Source organism: Microcaecilia unicolor, chromosome 10 (genome assembly GCF_901765095.1).
Source record: "Microcaecilia unicolor chromosome 10, aMicUni1.1, whole genome shotgun sequence".
Lineage (NCBI taxonomy): Eukaryota > Metazoa > Chordata > Amphibia > Gymnophiona > Siphonopidae > Microcaecilia > Microcaecilia unicolor.
In genome coordinates this window covers 210,024,284-210,044,424 of record NC_044040.1, presented here as the reverse complement: position 1 = coordinate 210,044,424, position 20,141 = coordinate 210,024,284, and the positions used below count along the sequence as shown (strand labels likewise).

The 20,141-nt window shown below is 43.7% G+C and overlaps 1 protein-coding gene across 1 annotated transcript in view; it reads right to left on the bottom strand.

Moving 5' to 3' along the window:
- Nucleotides 1–14,608, bottom strand: part of LOC115478402 (probable cation-transporting ATPase 13A4) — an 84,725-nt gene extending 70,117 nt beyond the window's left edge. The window contains exons 1-3 of the mRNA XM_030215703.1: nt 14,502–14,608; nt 5,318–5,491; nt 1,127–1,273 (exon numbers count right to left, since the gene is read on the bottom strand). Coding sequence (XP_030071563.1) covers nt 1,127–1,273; nt 5,318–5,491; nt 14,502–14,564 — 384 coding nt within the window. The 5' untranslated portion in view covers nt 14,565–14,608. The remainder of the gene's footprint in view (nt 1–1,126; nt 1,274–5,317; nt 5,492–14,501) is intronic.
- Nucleotides 14,609–20,141: the final 5,533 nt, after the last annotated feature.

Genomic DNA, 20,141 nt, shown 5'->3' with positions numbered 1-20,141 from the left:
TCATATTAACGGAATAAGAATTATTAACTCAAGCGAACCAGGTCCTTAGGGAATATTCAGCAACAGGTTACCCAGATAATGCCTCTGGATATCCCTTCCAGTTACTAAAGCTGAAACTTATTATCTTGTGGGTGGTCCAGGGCAGGGGCGTAGCCAGACAGCAGATTTTGGGTGGGCCTAGGCAAGAAGTGGGTGGGCACCAAATATTCTCTCCCCCACTCCCACATCAAAAAAATATCTCAGTTGGTGGGAAAATGCTTCTCTCCAGTCTCCACCTTGGTAGTCTGCAGCAGGAATGCGCTGAAAACTGAGCATGCGAACGTACCAGTATTGTGAAGAGCAGCATTTTCATTACCATGTGCTACTGTTGGATGGGCCTAAGCCCTAAGTGGGCCCACCCAGGCCCACCTGTGGCTACGCCACTGGTCCAGGGGCAGAATCAGCACTTAACCAGATAAACGCTGATATTCATCCCTCAACCAGATAAGATAACCAGGCAAACAGGGCCGCATAAATAACAGTCCTATTTTTCTCCCGTTTCCTTTATCCATTTATTCATTTCTGACCTGATGAAGAAGGGTCGCCTTCGAAAGCTGATCAAAAAATGTATTAAGTTAATCCAATAAAAATGGTATCGTCTTATTTTCCTTTCTATGTTTTATTTTTCTTTTATTTCTACTGATTACCTTTAAAAGTGGACTGACATGGCTACCACATCTCTCTACTCATTTATCCAGTTAAAAACGGAATATTTAATGCCAGTACTTGGAAATAGCAGTGTTTAAAAAAATGCTGACCGCCCCCAGCTGAATATTACCCCCTTAAGTATAAATGAAACAAATTTGGAAATAAGGTGATACCTTTTTTAATTGGACTAAGAGTGCATTTTTGAAAACCAAAGCTCCTTCCTCTGGGCAGGATGGTATGAAAAAAAAGGTGATCATATCAGAGTATTTAAGTGAAGCGTAAAAGCATTCCGGAGACATTCTCAAGTGGAAAGGTAGGCGACGGGAGGAAGGGAGGGAGCATAGAGGGAGAGATGATAAGCTTAATATGTGTACAGCGCAGCCAGTTTTACAGTATCGATGAAGAGAAAATGTCCATAAGGTAATCCGCCATCACTCACTTTTAATTCTGGCCTCATTATCGCTCTGTTTAAGACGGAGTTTCCATCTGTGATCATCAGTTGATCTGGTTTCCCAGTCAATGAGTTATCCAAGTCAGATAGATAAACCCAGGTCACCTTCTTCCTAGAATACTTTTTGAAATCGTCCTGCGGGAAGAAAATGCAAGAAACGATTATCATTAACACGGAGATGCTTCATTAATCATTTATCGGTTAACAATAGGATGGGCCAATAGGTTTGATCTTTCAAGAGTATTTTAGTGTTCCATTTAACATAGTAACAAAGTAGATGACGGCAGAAAAAGACCTGCACGGTCCATCCAGTCTGCCCAAGATAAACTCATATGTGTATACCTCACCTTGAATTTGTACCTTAACTTGAATTTGTACCTGTCCTTTTCAGGGCACAGACCGTATGTCTGCCCAGCAGTATTTCCCGCCTCCCATCACCGGCTCTGGTACAGACCGTATAAGTCTGCCCTCCCCTATCCTCTCCTCCCAACCACCAACCCCTCTTCCCCCCACCTGCTCCGCCACCCAATTTCAGCTAAGCTTCTGAGGATCCATTCCTTCTGCACAGGATTCCTTTATGCATATCCCACGCATGTTTGAATTCCGTTACCGTTTTCATCTCCACCACCTCCCGCGGGAGGGCATTCCAAGCGTCCACCACCCTCTCTGTGAAATTCATTCCTCTCACCTTCACGTCCTTCAGGAGGAAATTTCCCTACAGATCAATGCATTAGAACCGGTGCAGGAGTCTCACCAGAGCACGGGTTTTTACTCTGATTTGATCCACTCCATCTTTACTATATAACTTGTACCCTGTTAACACAGTGTCCCATTGATTGTCCTCCTTCCACAATTTAAAGGGAGACAGCCTTTAAAAATTAGATCGAGTATAAAGTAAATATATTATATTAATTAGGAAGAAATATTAGAACGTACCATTTACGTGTGTAAATAGCAATTTAGAAGTGGAAATAGGCCTGGACGAATAAGTAGTGATTTTAAATAAGCTAATATATGAACGTGCAGTACTAATGCAGACATTTCAAGGGTGTGTGTTATAGGTGTGCATGTCTTTTTTTTTCATTATTTTTAGTTCTGTTCATGCATTTCAAATATTTAATTCGTATATTTTTTAAAATTGTTATTACATGAGGTGTATATTTTTGTATATGAATAATACAAGTCCATAAACCGCTACTAAACGGACTTGGAAAAATCCAAAATCCCAGGAATAACGTGTATAGAATGTTTGTACGTTTGGGAAGCTTGCCAGGTGCCCTTGGCCTGGATTGGCCGCTGTCGTGGACAGGATGCTGGGCTCGATGGACCCTTGGTCTTTTCCCAGTGTGGCATTACTTATGTACTTATGTCCTCTACTTGGCTCACTTTTATTACATAGAGCAGTGATTTAACCTATTGTGATGTCATAGTGGCTCATTCCACCAATAAGAGCCAACCTCATTAGTGATGTCACAATGGCTTGATTGTATAGAATGTTTGTACGTTTGGGAAGCTCGCCAGGTGCCCTTGGCCTGGATTGGCCGCTGTCGTGGACAGGATGCTGGGCTCGATGGACCCTTGGTCTTTTCCCAGTGTGGCATTACTTATGTACTTATGTCCTCTACTTGGCTCACTTTTATTACATAGAGCAGTGATTTAACCTATTGTGATGTCATAGTGGCTCATTCCACCAATAAGAGCCAACCTCATTAGTGATGTCACAATGGCTTGATTGTATAGAATGTTTGTACGTTTGGGAAGCTTGCCAGGTGCCCGTGGACAGGATGCTGGGCTCGATGGACCCTTGGTCTTTTCCCAGTGTGGCATTACTTATGTACTTATGTCCTCTACTTGGCTCACTTTTATTACATAGAGCAGTGATTTAACCTATTGTGATGTCATAGTGGCTCATTCCACCAATAAGAGCCAACCTCATTAGTGATGTCACAATGGCTTGATTGTATAGAATGTTTGTACGTTTGGGAAGCTTGCCAGGTGCCCTTGGCCTGGATTGGCCGCTGTCGTGGACAGGATGCTGGGCTCGATGGACCCTTGGTCTTTTCCCAGTATGGCATTACTTATGTACTATGTACTTATGTATGTAAAGAATTATTTAGGTACTCAAAGAAATTACTTCAAGCAAGTACTCTTTGTGTCTTTAAGAGGAAAAGGCCTCGAGAAACCCCTTGACACGTAGAAAAGTCAACAGGGGGTTGGACTTCGTCATCATCGGTCAAAAAACCTCTGTATGAAATCTTTTGTATCGGCTAAACAATATTTAAACAAACTTAGCTCAATTGTTTAGCCAATATAAAAGATTTCATACAGAGGTTTTTTGGCCGATGATGAGGAAGTCCAACCCCCTGTTGACTTTTCTATGTGTCAAGGGGTTTCTCGAGGCCTTTTCCTCTTAAAGACACAAAGAGTACTTGCTTGAAGTAATTTCTTTGAGTACCTATATAATTCTTTACTTTCATCTGACTGATCTAGGTATCTCAACCCTATTTTCATTGCTTAATACATATGTATGACACATATATATTTTTTAGAACACTATTGTGACCAGGAGTGTAGCCAGACCTCGCGGTGGGATGGAGCCAGAGCCTGAGGTGTGGGGGGGGGAGCACATTTTAGTCTGCCGCCACCCCACTGCCTTGCCACTCCCCCGCCGCCTCGTCTCTCCCCCGCTGCCCTGCCGCACCCCACAACAGCAAATACCTTGGCTGGCAGGGGTCCCCAACCCCCTCCAGCTGAAGCCTTCTCCAGCGCCAGTCTCTAGCGCCACAATGTTCCCTGCCCTGCTCTCTCTTCCTCCTGACATCCTGCATGCTCCTTTAAATGAAACCGAGCATGCTCAATTTCACTGAAAGGAGCATGCAGGACATCAGGAGGAAGAGAGAGCAGGGAAGGGAACGCGGTGGCACCCCAGACCGGCGCTGGACAAGGGGCCCAGATGAAATTTGGGAGGGGGAGGGGGGACCATGGCCCCACCTAGCTACGCCAGTGACTGTGACCCTTGAGGCAGGCATTTTGTTGTTGTTGTTACATTTGTACCCCGCGCTTTCCCACTCATGGCAGGCTCAATGCGGCTTACATGGGTCAATGGAGGGTTAAGTGACTTGCCCAGAGTCACAAGGAGCTGCCTGTGCCTGCAGTGGGAATCAAACTCAGTTCCCCAGGACCAAAGTCCACCACCCTAACCACTAGGCCACTCCTCCACTGTTGCTACTATTTGAGATTCTACATGGAATGTTGCTATTCCACTAGCAACATTCCATGTAGAAGTCGGCGGCCCTTGCAGATCACCAATGTGGCCGCGCAGGCTTCTACATGGAATGTTGCTAGTGGAATAGCAACATTCCATGTGGAATCTCCAATAGTAGCAACATTCCGTGTGGAATCTCCAATAGTAGCAACATTCCATCTAGGATCTCCAATAGTAGCAACATTCCATGTGGAATCTCCAATAGTATCTATTTTATTTTTGTTACATTTGTACCCTGCACTTTCCCACTCATGGCAGGCTCAATGCGGCTTACGTGGGGCAATGGAGGGTTAAGTGACTTGCCCAGAGTCACAAGGAGCTGCCTGTGCCTGAAGTGGGAATCGAACTCAGTTCCTCAGTTCCCCAGGACCAAAGTCCACCACCCTAACCACTAGGCCACTCCTCCACACGGAACGTGTCGGGTTCCTTTGTCCAAGCAGCAAATAAAGTGTTTTCTTAAGCACCATCTTCAGTGTTGGATTGTCCTTCGGTCAGCCTCTACTCTTCTTTGATTGGACAGTCCAGCATATATACGCATTCTGCATCCAGGCATATTTCCCAATGAACATTCATACTTGATGGAAGAACAAAAAAGCAGATCAGTAGAAAAAATTATTTTATTAATGACAACCAAATATTCAAATCAGCCCGACACTGGCCGTGTTTCGCCCAACTGGGCGAAACACGGCCAGTGTCGGGCTGATTTGAATATTTGGTTGTCATTAATAAAATAATTGTTTCTACTGATCTGCTTTTTTGTCCTTCCATCTTGGAGTTTGCAGATCGTTTGCCTTGCTGTTTTCTTGGACCCATTCATACTTGATTCAAGTCACGTACAAGGATATTCAAGTGTCTTTAATGTACTATCCTAAGCATGCAAGGCCCAAAACATTGTGACATTAAAGCAGACTTACTGTTGTTCTGAGCAAAACGACATCCGCTTCTTGTAAATTACATGGGTCACAGTTTGCCCACACATCCCATTCTGGTTTCCAATAAAATAGAAGCTGGAGAAACCCGAAGGACAGAATGTGACCGACAATGCACCAGGCTCTCCGACAGCCTTGTGTGCTGTAGCCAAATATGTCCTACAATAGAAAACAGAGTTGGTTTAGTCCATGAGATTATTTATCCCTATAACTGCTGGTGAATTTATTGTTGGCTGTGATCCATAAACCTGACAGGTTTCTAATTTTTGGCAGGGCCGGTGCAAAGGTACTGAGCACCCTAGGCAAATCAGCCCTTTGCCTAACCCCACCCCACTGACCCCCAACTTAGCTGCTGCCCATCCTCTTCTTTACTAAGGGTGAATCCACAAGCACATTCAAAATATGTGGTTGTGTGGCCAGCACCTCATGATGCTGATCTTGCGATGTATGAGTTCATTGTCAGAAAAAGTGAGCCCTGTAATCACACATTTTGAATGTGCTTATGGTGTCTGCCTGAAGGAACAGGAAGAAGACTGGTGGGAAGCCACAGTATAGACTTCTGATGCCCCACTGTAGCAAAGCAGTGGGTTTCTAAGCCTGTGAACTGTATTAATTATTTCATGAAGTACATTTCCCTTGTTTAGACAGCAGATGGTGACTGTCTGTTTTTGTAAAGCTGTTACAGAAGTGACAGTTTTTTCCCACCTAGCTGTGAGGTCATCTTTAGTCTCAGATAGGGAGAGGAGAGAGAAAGATCTCTTCACTGAGACACAATGAGCACTTATATTTTATAACCTGTGAGCAGCTATGTTTCCTGAACTCCCCAGATACTACTCAGCTAGTACACAAATGTTTAGTTAGTTTTAATATTGATAGCTGTTTGATTTCCCTGTTATTGTTACTATATTTCCACCATTTTTCCTCTTACCATTCACTGTTCAATTTCTTGACAATAAACCTTATTAGTGTATTGACTCTGCTGTCCTGGACTGACTATGAATCCTGGTGGATTGTGTTTTGGTCTGTGGTTACTTTTTGGGAACTGTGGGACCCCTGGGATTGTGGCCACAGTATCCTTAGAAATCACCGGGGAAATAACTTATGGGTGGGTCCAGAGTACTCCACAGTTAAGAAAAAACACAGATTGTGGAGCCACGCACTGCTTTGGTCCAATATCTGCTCCATTGATTTGGAGTTAATTCGTCTTCAAGCTCATGCTCCCACACTTTACACAAACCCTTTTAAACCAAGCAAACTGAAACCACCTAAAAGTTAGAAAAAGTGATAGTTGTCAAAGTAGCTTTTGCTAAGAGCCAATCTTCATTTTGAGTGGTTAAATCAATCTTACTGTTGCAAATGGAATGTCTCAAATGCAGCCATTTAAAACAATGAGGGGGAAGGGTGAGGTGGCTATTTCCTTTTGCAATTCTTGGGCTTACAGTTGGCCATCCTCTTCATTTGCCCCAACATCCAGATTCCTCTTATTTCCCAAGCTTTCCACCCATTAGTCTTCCCACTAATCTTAAAATGGGGATTTTGTCAAATTGGCATCGACAAAGAAAAACGGTCCTCTACATCCAACTCGGTTTCTAAAGACCAGCCTAAATCTGTGTGCTGGGATTTATGCCATGTTTTCATTGGTGTAAATGGACATGTGTAGTTTTAGGCTCTGGAATATCAACTGAGCGTATTCTATATACTGCGTCTAATTCTAGGTGCTGTTTATAGAATAGGTGTAGGTGGAAATGTTTGCGGCACGGATTTTTTAGGTGCCATATATAGGGAGGTAGTTACTGAGAAGATGCAGCATAGGTGGTTTTCATGTGGGGTTCAACTGAAGATTTTGAGTATCATTAAATATTATGCTTGGAGTTGTGTAGTACTAGGGAAGGACAAAAGTTGAAAAATGCCAGGGCAAGATGAGTGAGTGGCCAGTTCATGAATCGATTAGTCTTAGCTGTGTACAGCACCTCAATGAGTTATATCCTGCAGTTTATATACTCTAAAGCTTATAGAGCATCATTACCAGAGCTCAGTTCTCCTAATATCATTTCTAGCCACTGGAATGTGAAAAGGCAGAAATATTATACTGTATAAGTTCCTTAGGGGTCCTTTTACTAAAGTGCGCTGAAAAATGACCTGCAGACGTGTGTTTTGGGTGCACGCAGAATCATTTTTTAGCACACCTACAAAAAATGCCTTTTTTTGGACGAAAACGGACAGGCGGCAAAATGAAAATTGCCGCGTGTCCATTTTGGGTCTGTAGGCCTTACCGCAAGCCATTGACCTAGCGGTAAGGTCTCACACGGTAACTGGGCAGTAATGGTCTGCATGCATCAAATGCCACTTGACGTGCGTAGCTGCCGCGCGCCAGAAAATTAAAAAACTATTTTTCAGACGCGTGTAGCAGACACGCACCAAAATTGAAATTACCGCAAGGGCCACGCGATAACCAGGAGGTAACTCCAATTTGGCATGCATCGGGCATGCATAGGCGCCTACGCGGCTTAGTAAGGGGGCCCTTTAATCTTTCTGAGTCACCGGTGGACTTAGTTAAAAGTTGAGGAGTGAAGCATAGCTGTTGAAAGCCACCTAGAAATGTACCTACTCCAACAAATTAGAATCACCAGAAATTTGTTTTTGTTAACTTTTCTCTTCTATGCACTTTGTAGGAAATGAAAAATGAACGCAGTCATAACAGTGTTTGTGTGGTGTTTCCGTTACCTTACTTCAATCTTCTTATCGTGAAATCACTTGTACCTTTGCATAATGTAATTAGTAGCCCAGATATATGACTGAGGTCTTTTATTTATTTATTTGTTACATTTGTATCCCACATTTTCCCACCTATTTGCAGGCTCAATGTGGCTTACATAGTACCGTAAAGGCGATCGCCAGTTCCGGTATGAACAATTACAGAGTGATATAGAATAAGGTTCATGTGGTACAAACACGATAGGGAGTCATCGAGAAGAAGAGATGTGTTAAGTCCATTACGCTCTTTGGTTACGATTGTGTTGCAGGGTTCAGGCGTTTAAGTTGGGTCAGTGGGGTGTACCTTTTTGAACAGGTTAGATTTTAGTGATTTCCGGAAGTTTAGGTGGTCATACGTTGCTTTCACGGCTTTTGGTAGTGCGTTCCACAGTTGTGTGCTTATGTAGGAAAAGCTGGATGCATAAGTTGATTTGTATTTGAGTCCTTTGCAGTTTGGGTAGTGGAGATTTAGGTTTGTTCGTGTTGATCCTGTTGTGTTTCTGGTTGGTAGGTCTATGAGCTCTGTCATTTATCCCGGGGCTTCGCCGTAGATAGTTTGATGAACCAGTGTGCAGATTTTGAAAGTAATGCGTTCTTTGATTGGGAGCCCGTGCAGTTTTTCTCGGAGGGGTTTGGCGCTTTCGAATCATACTTATTTACCAACAAGGAATAAAGACATATCTCCTTGATCATTATAGACAGCAAATTCATTGTTTGCGCTTTCTACCTGCTTGGAATAATCAATTTGCGTCTTGAGCCTGGACATTTCTGAAGCTATGTTGTTTGCTACCATTATTCATCCATTCTTTTGCCTGACATTTTCAGGGCACTTCTGTAACAGGGTTGACAACAAGGGAAGTGCAGTTCAAATCCCACTGCAGCTCCATCTGATCTTGAACGTTACTTAACCCTCCATTGCCTCAGGTACGAAGTAATCTAATGTACTGTGGAGCACTTATAACTCAAAAATTGGTCCAACATGGCTTACCTTAATGTACAGTAAATATACTGAATATACCAACGAAGAGATAATGATTGCACAGAGGCGTACCAAGGGCGGGGCGGTGGGGGCAGTCCGCCCTGGGTGCACACTGCTGGAGGGGTACAGAGAGCAGTTGCGCGCCTGTCGGCTCCGCTGGTTCCCTGCTCCCTCTGCCCTGGAACAGGTTACTTCCTGTTACGAGGCAGAGGGAGCAGGGAGCCAGCGGTGCCGAGAGCCGCGCGGCTGCTGCCAGCAGCTAAGAATGCACCCGGGGGGGGGGGTTGATGCGCTGGAGGGGGGTGTCATTGTGCTGGGGGGGGGGTGTCGTGCTGCACCCGGGGGGGGGGGGAGTGGGGAGTGCCATCGGCGATCCGCCCCGGGTGGCAGCCGACCTAGGATCATCACTGTGATTGGTATAACTACAAAAGTTTAGCCCCAGTGTTTCTGGAATAAATAAGGAGCCCTTTTACTAAACCGCATAGGTGCCTACGCACGCCCAATGTGCGTCAATTTGGAGTTACTGCGAGGTCTGGGCAGTAATTTTGTTATTTACATGCACCCGCTACGTGCGCCGGAAAATAATTTTTATTTTCCTGTGCGTGGAGGAAAACCAGGTGGTAATTGTCATTCTACACGCATAGATGATTACCGCATGGTTACCGCGTGAGACTTTATCGCTAAGTCAATGGCTGGCAATAAGGTCTCAGACTCAAAATGGATGCACGTCAATTTTATTTTGCTGCGCGTACATTTTCGGCAAAAATATAAAAAGGCCTTTTTTTTACAGGCGCCCTGAAAAATGGATCTGCATGCGCCCAAAACACGTGCATACACTACTGCAGCCCATTTTTCGGCGCACCTTAGTAAAAGGACCCCTAAGTCTTTAAATGCTTGTGAAACAGATAATAAAAAGATTGCTGTTTACTAGATAAAGGCAAGTTTTTCAAAATTTGAACTGCCTTAAAGAGGAAAGAATCTTCAAACGTTTTCTTAAAACGGATGCCCTAGATCAGGAGTTCTCAAACCAGTCCTCGGGACATCCCTAGTCAGTCGGGTTGTCAGGATATTCACTATGAGGCCAATATTCAGACAGTGGGAGTTAGCCAGGCTAACTCTGCAGTCGGCGCTAAAACCAGTTATTACACGATGTGATACCTGCAAGCGAGCCTTCTCCGGAGTAGCCCCCACACTCTGGAATGCATTGCCTGAAAGGCTCCACTTAACACAAGACTACCTCTACTTCAGGAAGCAGGTGAAAGCTTGGCTCTTCAACCAAGCCTTTAATGGAAGAAGTAACTAATTTGTTAGTCTCACTCACTCACACACACAAGGATTGACTTACATACTGCATTGGGACATGTTTATCCACTCCTACCCTAGCTGAGATAATATTTAACCATCTCTCTGACCTCTCGTGCAACTTTCTTCAAATCAATCGCCTTACTTTCTAATTCTTCCTACTTTCTTACTCATCTATATGTTACAACTTTGCCTTACCCTGCACTACCAATTATAATGTTCAAGTACATATTGTGTTGTCATTGCAAGTAGTATACCATGCCATGCTTTGTATTGTTGTTCGAATAGTTTTACTGCTCTAATTGCCTCCTGTTCATGTTTGATCTATTCTTACTGTACACCGCCTTGAGTGAATTCCTTCAAAAAGGCGGTAAATAAATCCTAATAAATAAATAAATGCCAAGCCATTTCGGGTTTTCTGGTTTACTTTTGGTGATTTGACTTTGACCAGCCAAGCCAAAATTCAACACTGGCCGGTCAAAGTCAAACAGGCCAAAGATAGACTGCCTTGCATGGCTGCTAAAGTTAAGTGGCGATGCACCAATAATCAGTGGATAGCCAGTTATATATCACCCAATATAACTGGCTATCCACTAGCTGCTAACTGGCAAAATTTAGGGGGACATGGCCAGCCATGCCCCGCTAAATACTGGTGGATAGTCATCTATGTGGCATTTAACTGGCCAGGTGCCAATCCTTGCCAGTTAAATGCATTTGAATATTGAGGGTATGAATATGCCGCACTATCTCCATTCTCATGCATATTCATTGTAGGTATCCTCGAAACCTGATTGGCTAGGTGTGTCCCAGAGCTGCTTACGTCTAGTAGCACTTTAGAAATGATAAGGAAGTCTCTCAAGACCTACCTATTTGGGCAAGCTTACCCTAACGATCCCGTCTTGCCTCTATGATTCCTGGACTCCGACCCCTCTAGTGATCTTGTGGACTTACCTACTTTCTCCTATCCCTATACCTTTCCGCCCCACGTATCCCTCTCCATTTATTGAACTTGTCTGTTTGTTACTTAAATGTTGTAAGCCACATTGAGCCTGCCTGCGGTGGGAAATTGTGGGGTATAAATGATATAAATAAATAAATAAATAGTAGTAGTAGTAGTGTCCCGAGATCTAGGTTCAGAACCCAGTGTGCGGTGGCAGCCAAAAAAAGCCAACAGGATGCAAGGGAATATTAGGAAAGGGATGTAAAATAAGACAAAGAATACTATAATGCCTCCGTATCGCTCCATGGTGCGACCTCACCTTGAGTATTGTACTCAATTCTGGTCGCCATATCTCAAAAAAGATATAGCGGAATTAGAAAAGGTTCAAAGAAGAGTGACCAAAATGATAAAGGAGCTGGAACTCCTCCCATGTGAGGAAAGGCTGAAGAGGTTAGGACTCTTCAACTTGGAAGAGATACTGCTGAGGGGGGATATGATTGAGGTTTATAAAATCCTAAGTGATCTGGAAAGAGTAGAAGTGAATCGATTTTTCACTTGTTCAAAAACTAAAAAGACTAGGGGACACTCACTGAAATTACATGGAAATAGGAGGAAATATTTTTTCAAGCAAAGAATAGTTAAGCTCTGGAACTCGCTGCTGGAGGCTGTGGTAATGGCGGTTAGCATATCTGTGTTTAAAAAGGTTTGGACAAGTTCCTGGAGGAAAAGTCCATAGTTTGCTATTGTGATAGACATAGGGGAAGCCACTACAGGTAACGGGAATTGGTAACATGGAAAGCTGCCACTATTTGGGTTTCTGCCGTGTACTTGTGACCTAGATTGGCCACTGTTGGAAGCAGGCTACTAAGCTAGATAGACTATTGGTCTGACTCAGTATGGTTATTCTTATGTTCTTATAACCCTTGCCTTAAATGAAGGGAAATACTATAGATGACAATCTCTCGATCTAAAAGTTTGTTTACTAGAAGGAATAGAAATCCATTGAGTTAGGTTCAAACAAAGGCACCAATCAGTAAAGAATCTTGAAAATAATTTAAAAGTAACATGATCTTGGATTGGAAATCAGTGACGTTTTGTAAATAAAGGAGCGATCCAGTCAAACTTATATGTTGTCTAAAAATCAACCTGGCCACTGTTCTGTAAAAGCTGGAGCTTTCTCCGGAGCTTAACTGACAGTCCAGCATAAATAGCATTGCAATAATCCAATTAAGGTAGTATCAGGTATTGTACCAGCAGAGTAAAATGATCTTTCTAAAAATAAGTACAAATAGTTCTAAGCTTCTTAAACTTAACAAAAAAAAATACCTCTTTGTATAACTTGTTGATCTTACATTCAAATTTCAGTGAAGTGCCCTTTCAATCTGTTCAGAACTCTGCTGCACGTCTTATATTCCACCAGAACCGATATACTCATATCACCCCTCTCCTCAGGTCACTTCACTGGCTTCCAATCCGATACCGCATTCAGTTCAAGCTCCTCCTTCTTACCTATAAATGTACTCAATCTGCTGCCCCTCACTACCTCTCTACCCTCATCTCCCCTTATGTTCCCACCCGAAACCTCCATTCACAGGACAAATCCCTCCTCTCAGTACCCTTCTCCACCACCGCCAACTCCAGGCTCCGCCCATTCTGCCTCGCCTCACCCTATGCCTGGAACAACCTTCCTGAGCCCCTACGTCAACCCCCCTCCCTGCCCATCTTCAAGTCTCTGCTTAAAGCCCACCTCTTCAATGCTGCCTTCGGCACCTAACTCTTACCTTCAGGATATCCGGACTGCCCCAAATTGACTGCACCCATCGTATCGTCTACTCACTTGTCCTTTAGATTGTAAGCTCCTTTGAGCAGGGCCTGTCCTTTTATGTTAAATTGTACAGCGCTGCGTAACCCTAGTAGCGCTTTAGAAATGTTAAGTAGTAGTAGTACTTATTCCCAGTACTTTGATTGATCTTCCCACTCATAAAAATTAATTTAAACCTTGTAATATTTGTTTGTACTGACTAAATCATACAATCCTAGTTTTAGTAGTGCTCAACTTTAACGTATTATTATTATTAGCATTTGTATAGCGCTACCAGACGCACGCAGCGCTGAACACCTGACACAAAGAGACAGTCCCTGCTCAATAGAGCTTACAATCTAAGTAATACAGACAGACAAGACAGTTACGGGTGAGGGAAGTACTGGTTGAGAAGGAGGGAAGGGACAAGGGGAGGGCAATTGAGTAGTGGCTAGGAGCCAAAAGCAGCAGTGAAAAGGTGGGTTTTCAGCATAGATTTGAAAATAGGTAGAGATGGGGCTAGACGTATAGGTCCAGGAAGTCTATTCCAGGCATAAGGTGCCGCGAGAGAAAAGGAACGAAGCCTGGAGTTAGCAGTGGAGGAGAAGGGGGACGAGCGGAGTTCACGGGGAGGAATGTAGGGAGAGACGAAAGCGGAGAGGTAATGGGGGGGCTGCAGAATGGATGCATTTAAAGGTCAGTAAGAGAAGTTTGAACTGAATGCGGAATCGGACAGGGAGCCAGTGAAGTGACTTGGGGAGTGGGCTAGTGTGGGTATGACGATTCTGGCGGAAAATAAGTCGTGCCGTATTAGAAAGAGCCCACTTTTTAAATTACAGTTATAAAATTATATCTTTAATTCTGTTGAGTGTAGATCAGCAGTACAGAGATGTCATCCATGTAAGAATATAGATATTCACCCTTAACTTTAATAAAAAACTGAGCTGGGGAAAGCATACAAATATTAAATAAAACCTGGGCGTGTGTAACACATATGAGTTTATCTTGTTGGGCAGACTGGATGGACCGTACAGGTCTTTCTCTGCCGTCATCTACTAGGTTACTCAAGTTACTATGGTGACAGCAAGGGGAGACCCTGAGGCACCCTGCAAGATGTTTGCCAAGCCTGAGAAGATATACCATTCTTTTTTACAACATACATTTTGTCAACAAGAGATTTCTGAAACCAATCCAAAGCGACACTTGTTATTCCTATTTCACCCAGTTTGCTTAACTGTCAAAGTCAGCTGAAAGGTCGAACAACAAAGAACTGCCTGTTTATTATTACTATTAATTCTCCTGATGTCGGAAACATCTGGGGACAGGGGACAGCAGAAAAAGGCATGGACCAAACGAAAATAAATAGTGATAAACTGAGTGAACAATCTCTTACCATCTCATTTTCTTCTCCTGGGTTGAGTAATGCATGATAACCCTTCTTGTTGGTTTCCCCCATAAATTATAGTTGGTTTGGAGTCGGTGTTCTCGTGAAGCTGAAGAGATTCCTTACTCGAGAGCTGCAGATTAGACTCCTTTTAACGGTATGTGTGGCAATCAATCATAGTTACTACACTTCCTCCTGTCACAGATTTTTTTTCTCAAAGAACACACCCTCTGAATTTAACTATCCGGAGTTAATAATAATAATGAAAAATTAACTCCCCATGTGCTGTAAAAGTTCCATGTGCTAGAAAGTCTGAGGGTCATTTACTAATGGGCCCTTTTTTACTAAGCTGTGGTAAAAAGGGCCCTGCGTGAGCGGCAGGGGCCGTTTCTGCAGCGCACTGAGGCCCTTTTTACCACAGCGGGTAAAAAGGCCGAAAAAAGACATGGCCATGCAGTAAGATTGCTCTTACCATGTGGCCATGAGGTGTGGGGGGGGGGGGGGGGGGAGGGAGGGAAGCACTTACCGCCACCCTTTGAGGTGGAGGTAAGGGCCCTCACCCTAACCTGGTGGTAACTGGGTAGCGCGTGGCACTGCCCGATTATCGCCGTGTAACCCCCTTCGGAAATATTTTTTAAATATTTCCGTTAGCACCGGAAATACCATGTGCTGGGGGTGGAACACCACCGGTGCCCGTGTTGGGCCGGCGGTAGCTCCAGATTGGCGCATGGTAAACCTTCAATGGGCTTACTTACCTCTGCTTAGTACAAGGGCCCCTAACAGCAAAACACCATTGATGAACATTATTTACCATTAATGCACTGTCAGGGTGACTTGGTTAAGGGGATACTTTCAAGATGTCTGCACTAGGGCAAAATCCACACATACTTTTTACCCCTGAGCTTTGCACCAGTTTTCACAAGGAGTGCATCCATGCACTTTTCCTTTGAAAATTGCCTTGGGGATGGGGAGGGGAGGGGGATTCTATAAATGGTTCTCAAAAATGGGCAGCAGAACCAGAGAGATCCAAGATGGCTGCACAGTGAAGATGCAGGTATGATTTGCTCTTGCCCTTGTCCAGGGCAGGGGACCGGCAGAATCGACAGTCAGATGACTGCTTCGTGCCTCTCCTTGCTAGGAGGAAGGATGGAGGGGGTGATGTGCTTCGGGGCTGACGTGCCTCGGGAGGAGCGCAGCGGCGACCTGTCCTGGGTGGCAACCAACCTAGATACGCCACTGCAGTGAAGAAAGCGTCAGGCCTTGGGAGCGAGGTTTCACTCAGCCCCACTGGACCAGCACCTCCCCCGCAACCACTAGACCCCGTGGCATTGAGCTCGCATCAAGCTACAGAGTCAGCGTTGCTTGACGCAAACAGGGAAGGGATTCAAATCCTTCAGCCAAGCGGTGGATTGGTAGAGAGTCTGTTGGGCGTAGGGGCAATTCCAGCAGTCCCACCCTTGACGAGACCCTCAGAAGTGACCCTCAATACCATATAGATAGCATTAGATTCTATTTACAAGGTATGTGCGGAAATTTATCCCCTTGTTCAGAGGATTGCCAAATGCGAAGAGGAGTTGAATACTCAGATAAGTTGAACTTGTTACAGTTTCAATTTCAGAAAGAGTACTCAAATGACTTAGGTTCAGGATAAACTTATATTACAGCAGAAGACAGAGAATTTAGATAACTTTACTAGACATTTAGACTTGCGATTTCTGAATTTTCCAAAGATTTTGACAGCTACACCTAAAGATTCATTTTATAGATTCCTGAACGAAAAATTTAAGTATTCTGACTCTGAACTTCCACCTTTACATAAAATATATTATTTGCCCGTTCTTAGACGTACTAGTTCTCCTGTTGGCAACTCTTTGGTGGACGTGTCTTCTAATAGTCTAAATATAACCAGCGTCTTGTGAATCCTTCCCCATTGAATTGAAACCGATCCAGGTCTGTCTCCATGCGGTTGCCAGATGGCTTTCTGAACACCATCTGGTTTTAAACCTGGATAAGACTATCGCCTCCTGGATAACAGGACATGGTTCAGTACCATCAATAATTCCCACATGATTTGATAGACAGATCACCCCAGTAACCTCTTTCAGATATTTAGGAGTGGTTATAGGCTCCGCTCTCTCTTTCAGTTGTCAGATTTTGGATGTGTTGAAAAAATCATTTTATTATCTTCGACAGTTACATTCAGTCAGAAACGCCATAGATCAAGAGTCCTTACGGATTCTGTCATATGCCTATATTACAACACGTTATGACTACTGTAATATTATCTATGTTGGTATTAGAAAAACTAATCTGAAATGACTTCAAACTATTCAGAATACTGCGGCCCTTTTCATCTGCCGGGCCTCCAGATACGATAGGGCTACCCCTCAACATCTCCACTGGATCCCGATCAAATCTAGAGTGAAATTTAAGGTTCTTACATATAAGGCAGTTCATAATGCTACTCCATCTTACCTTGCAACCTTGACTATCCCATATATACCTGATCATATTCTTCGCTCGTTAACAGATAATAGATTGGTCTTACCTCCACCATGGGAATCAACCCGCACGTCTACTTTTTATTTTCTATCTCCTGCATTGTGGAATTCTTTACCACAACCGATTAGACTAGAAATATCATATGCCCTTTTTCGTACAGCATTGAAAAACTTAGCTTTCATCGTCTAAAGTTACTGTATTTTAGATGGTAGGTTGCACAGGTTCCTAGATAATCGCAAAGAGGTTTGTGCATTGTATTATGAATGACTGGCTTATGAGTTGTCCGTTTATGTTGTTCTCTGGAATGGATGATTTGTTTGTTCTTTCCTATCTTTTAATGGCATTACCCATTTCATTTAATTTTATTGTTTTTTAATTTTATTGTATGATTTACTCTGTAAACTGTTCTGACTTGCTTGGTGATAAGTGACAGTATGGCAAAACAAATAAATGATAAACGATAAAGTTGGGTTGAGGCAGGGCCGCTAAGAGGAGGGCGGGGGGCATGATTCCACCAGGGCCGGCCTCCAAGGGGGACCCGGTGCCGGGGTCTGTCCCGTAAGGGCTATGGTAGTGGCGTACAGTTGGGGGTAGTGGGTTTGGGAGGGCTCAGCAGACCAAGTAAGGGAGCAATGGTCAGATGTGTACCTGGGAGCATTTTATAAAGTCCACTGCAGTGCCCCCTAGGGTGCCTTATTGCTGTCCTGGGATGTCAGGGGGACCAGTCTACTAAAAATGTTGGTTTGATTTTGTACATTTTGCACTTGGACGTTTTTTTTGAAAATGGACAAAAAAAATGTCCAAATCACAAAACGTCCATAGTATTTACGAAAAAAAAGATAAGACGTTTTTCTTTTTTGAAAACGACCTTCTTTCCTGTTCTACTACTGCAGGCCTTCCACTGCTGATCCTTCCATAGCCTGGACCTCACTTGGTACTCCTCTTGGCTCACTGGCCTCAGTTTGCTCATGGGAGAAGTTGCTTCACCTTGGCAGCAGATAACGTCCTACAGATGCTGTGCTGGAGCACCTTCTGACGCTGCTGCTTGTATATCCTGGGGAGGGGTAGAGAGGACCCTCCCAAGTTCACTTCACTGGTACACTCATTCGTATGCTATAGTTCAAGTCCTCCTCAACATCGGAGTGACATGTCACTCGCCAAGCCCAGGCTCTCCCTAAGTACTACTCCAATGCCATCTTGGGCTCCCTCACACTTTCATTTTCTTAAAGAATTTTTAACACACAGAACTTTTGTAAGTTGCATTAATCAACACACATTAATTCATAGGTTAAACACATGTGAAATTGATTTAGCATGCTCGCCGCTGACGGAGTTATTACAAGATGGTCAAAGCCAGGGTCCGGTGTGGGTTCAGCTTTGAATATCCCCAGCTGTCACATAACCACTTAAGATGATATTCAGCCCTTATGGGGGAGATCATACATATGGTGACTAGAAAGTTGGTGCAGAAATCAATGCCAACTAGACATATTCTATAAGCGTATTTAGGCGTGGTATATAGTATACGCTTAGTTGATATCCCAGTGCCTAAAACTACACGCCTCCATTTACACCAATGAAAACGTGATGTAAATTGCAGTGCGTAGATTTATTTATTTATTACATTTGTACCCACATTTTCCCACCTATTTGCAGGCTCAATGTGGCTTACATAGTACCACCGTAGAGGCATTCGCCAGTCCAGTAAAGAAACAAATACAGGTGTTATTATGGTTGAGTGAGGAACATATGCTTCAGTTGCAATGGGAATCAAGGAGAGGAAAGATTATTTAGTGTCCAGTACAAGCTTTGGTTATGTTGTGTTCCAGAGTGCAGGCATTTATGTTGGGTCAACGGGGTATGCCTTTTTGAACACATAGGTCTTTAATGATTTCCTGAAGTTTAGGTGGTCGTAGGTTGTCTTTACAACTTTTGGTAGTGCGTTCCATAATTGTGTGCTTGTATAGGAGAAGCTGGACGCATAGGTTGTTTTGTATTCAATTTTTTTGCAGTTTGGATAGTGGAGGTTTAGGTATTTTCGAGATGATCTGGTTATGTTTCTGAGTAGACAATTATTTTTTATTGTCTATCACAGTTCCAGGGGAGATCCGAGAAATTATAGACCGGTGAGTCTGACGTCAGTGCCAGGGAAAATGGTAGAGGCTATTATCAAAAACAAAATTACAGAGCACATCCGAGGACATGGATTACTGAGACCAAGTCAGCACGGCTTTTGTGTGGGGAAATCTTGCCTGACCAATTTACTTCAATTCTTTGAAGGAGTTAACAAACATGTGGACAAAGGGGAGCCGGTTGATATTGTGTATCTGGATTTTCAGAAGGCGTTTGACAAGGTACCTCATGAAAGGCTACAGAGGAGATTGGAGGGTCATGGGATAGGAGGAAATGTCCTATTGTGGATTAAAAACTGGTTGAAGGATAGGAAACAGAGAGTAGGGTTGAATGGGCAGTATTTACAATGGAGAAGGGTAGTTAGTGGGGTTCCTCAGGGGTCTGTGCTAGGACCGCTGCTTTTTAATATATTTATAAATGATTTAGAGATGGGAGTAACTAGCGAGGTAATAAAATTTGCTGATGACGCAAAGTTATTCAAAGTCGTTAACTCGCGACAGGATTGTGAAAAATTACAGAAGGACCTTACGAGACTGGGAGATTGGGCGGCTAAATGGCAGATGACATTTAATGTGAGCAAGTGCAAGGTGATGCATGTGGGGGAAAAAGAACCTGAATTATAGCTACGTCATGCAAGGTTCCACGTTAGGAATTACGGACCAAGAAAGGGATCTGGGTGTCGTCGTCGATAATACACTGAAACCTTCTGCTCAGTGTGCTGCTGCGGCTACGAAAGCAAATAGAATGCTGGGTATTTTTAGGAAAGGTATGGAAAACAGGTGTGAGGATGTTATAATGCCGTTGTATCGCTCCATGGTGTTCAATTCTGGTCGCCGCATCTCAAGAAAGATATAGTAGAATTGGAAAAGGTGCAGCGAAGGGCGACGAAAATGATAGCGGGGATGGGACGACTTCCCTACGAAGAAAGACTAAGGAGGCTAGGGCTTTTCAGCTTGGAGAAGAGATGGCTGAGGGGAGACATGATAGAGGTATATAAAATAATGAGTGGAGTAG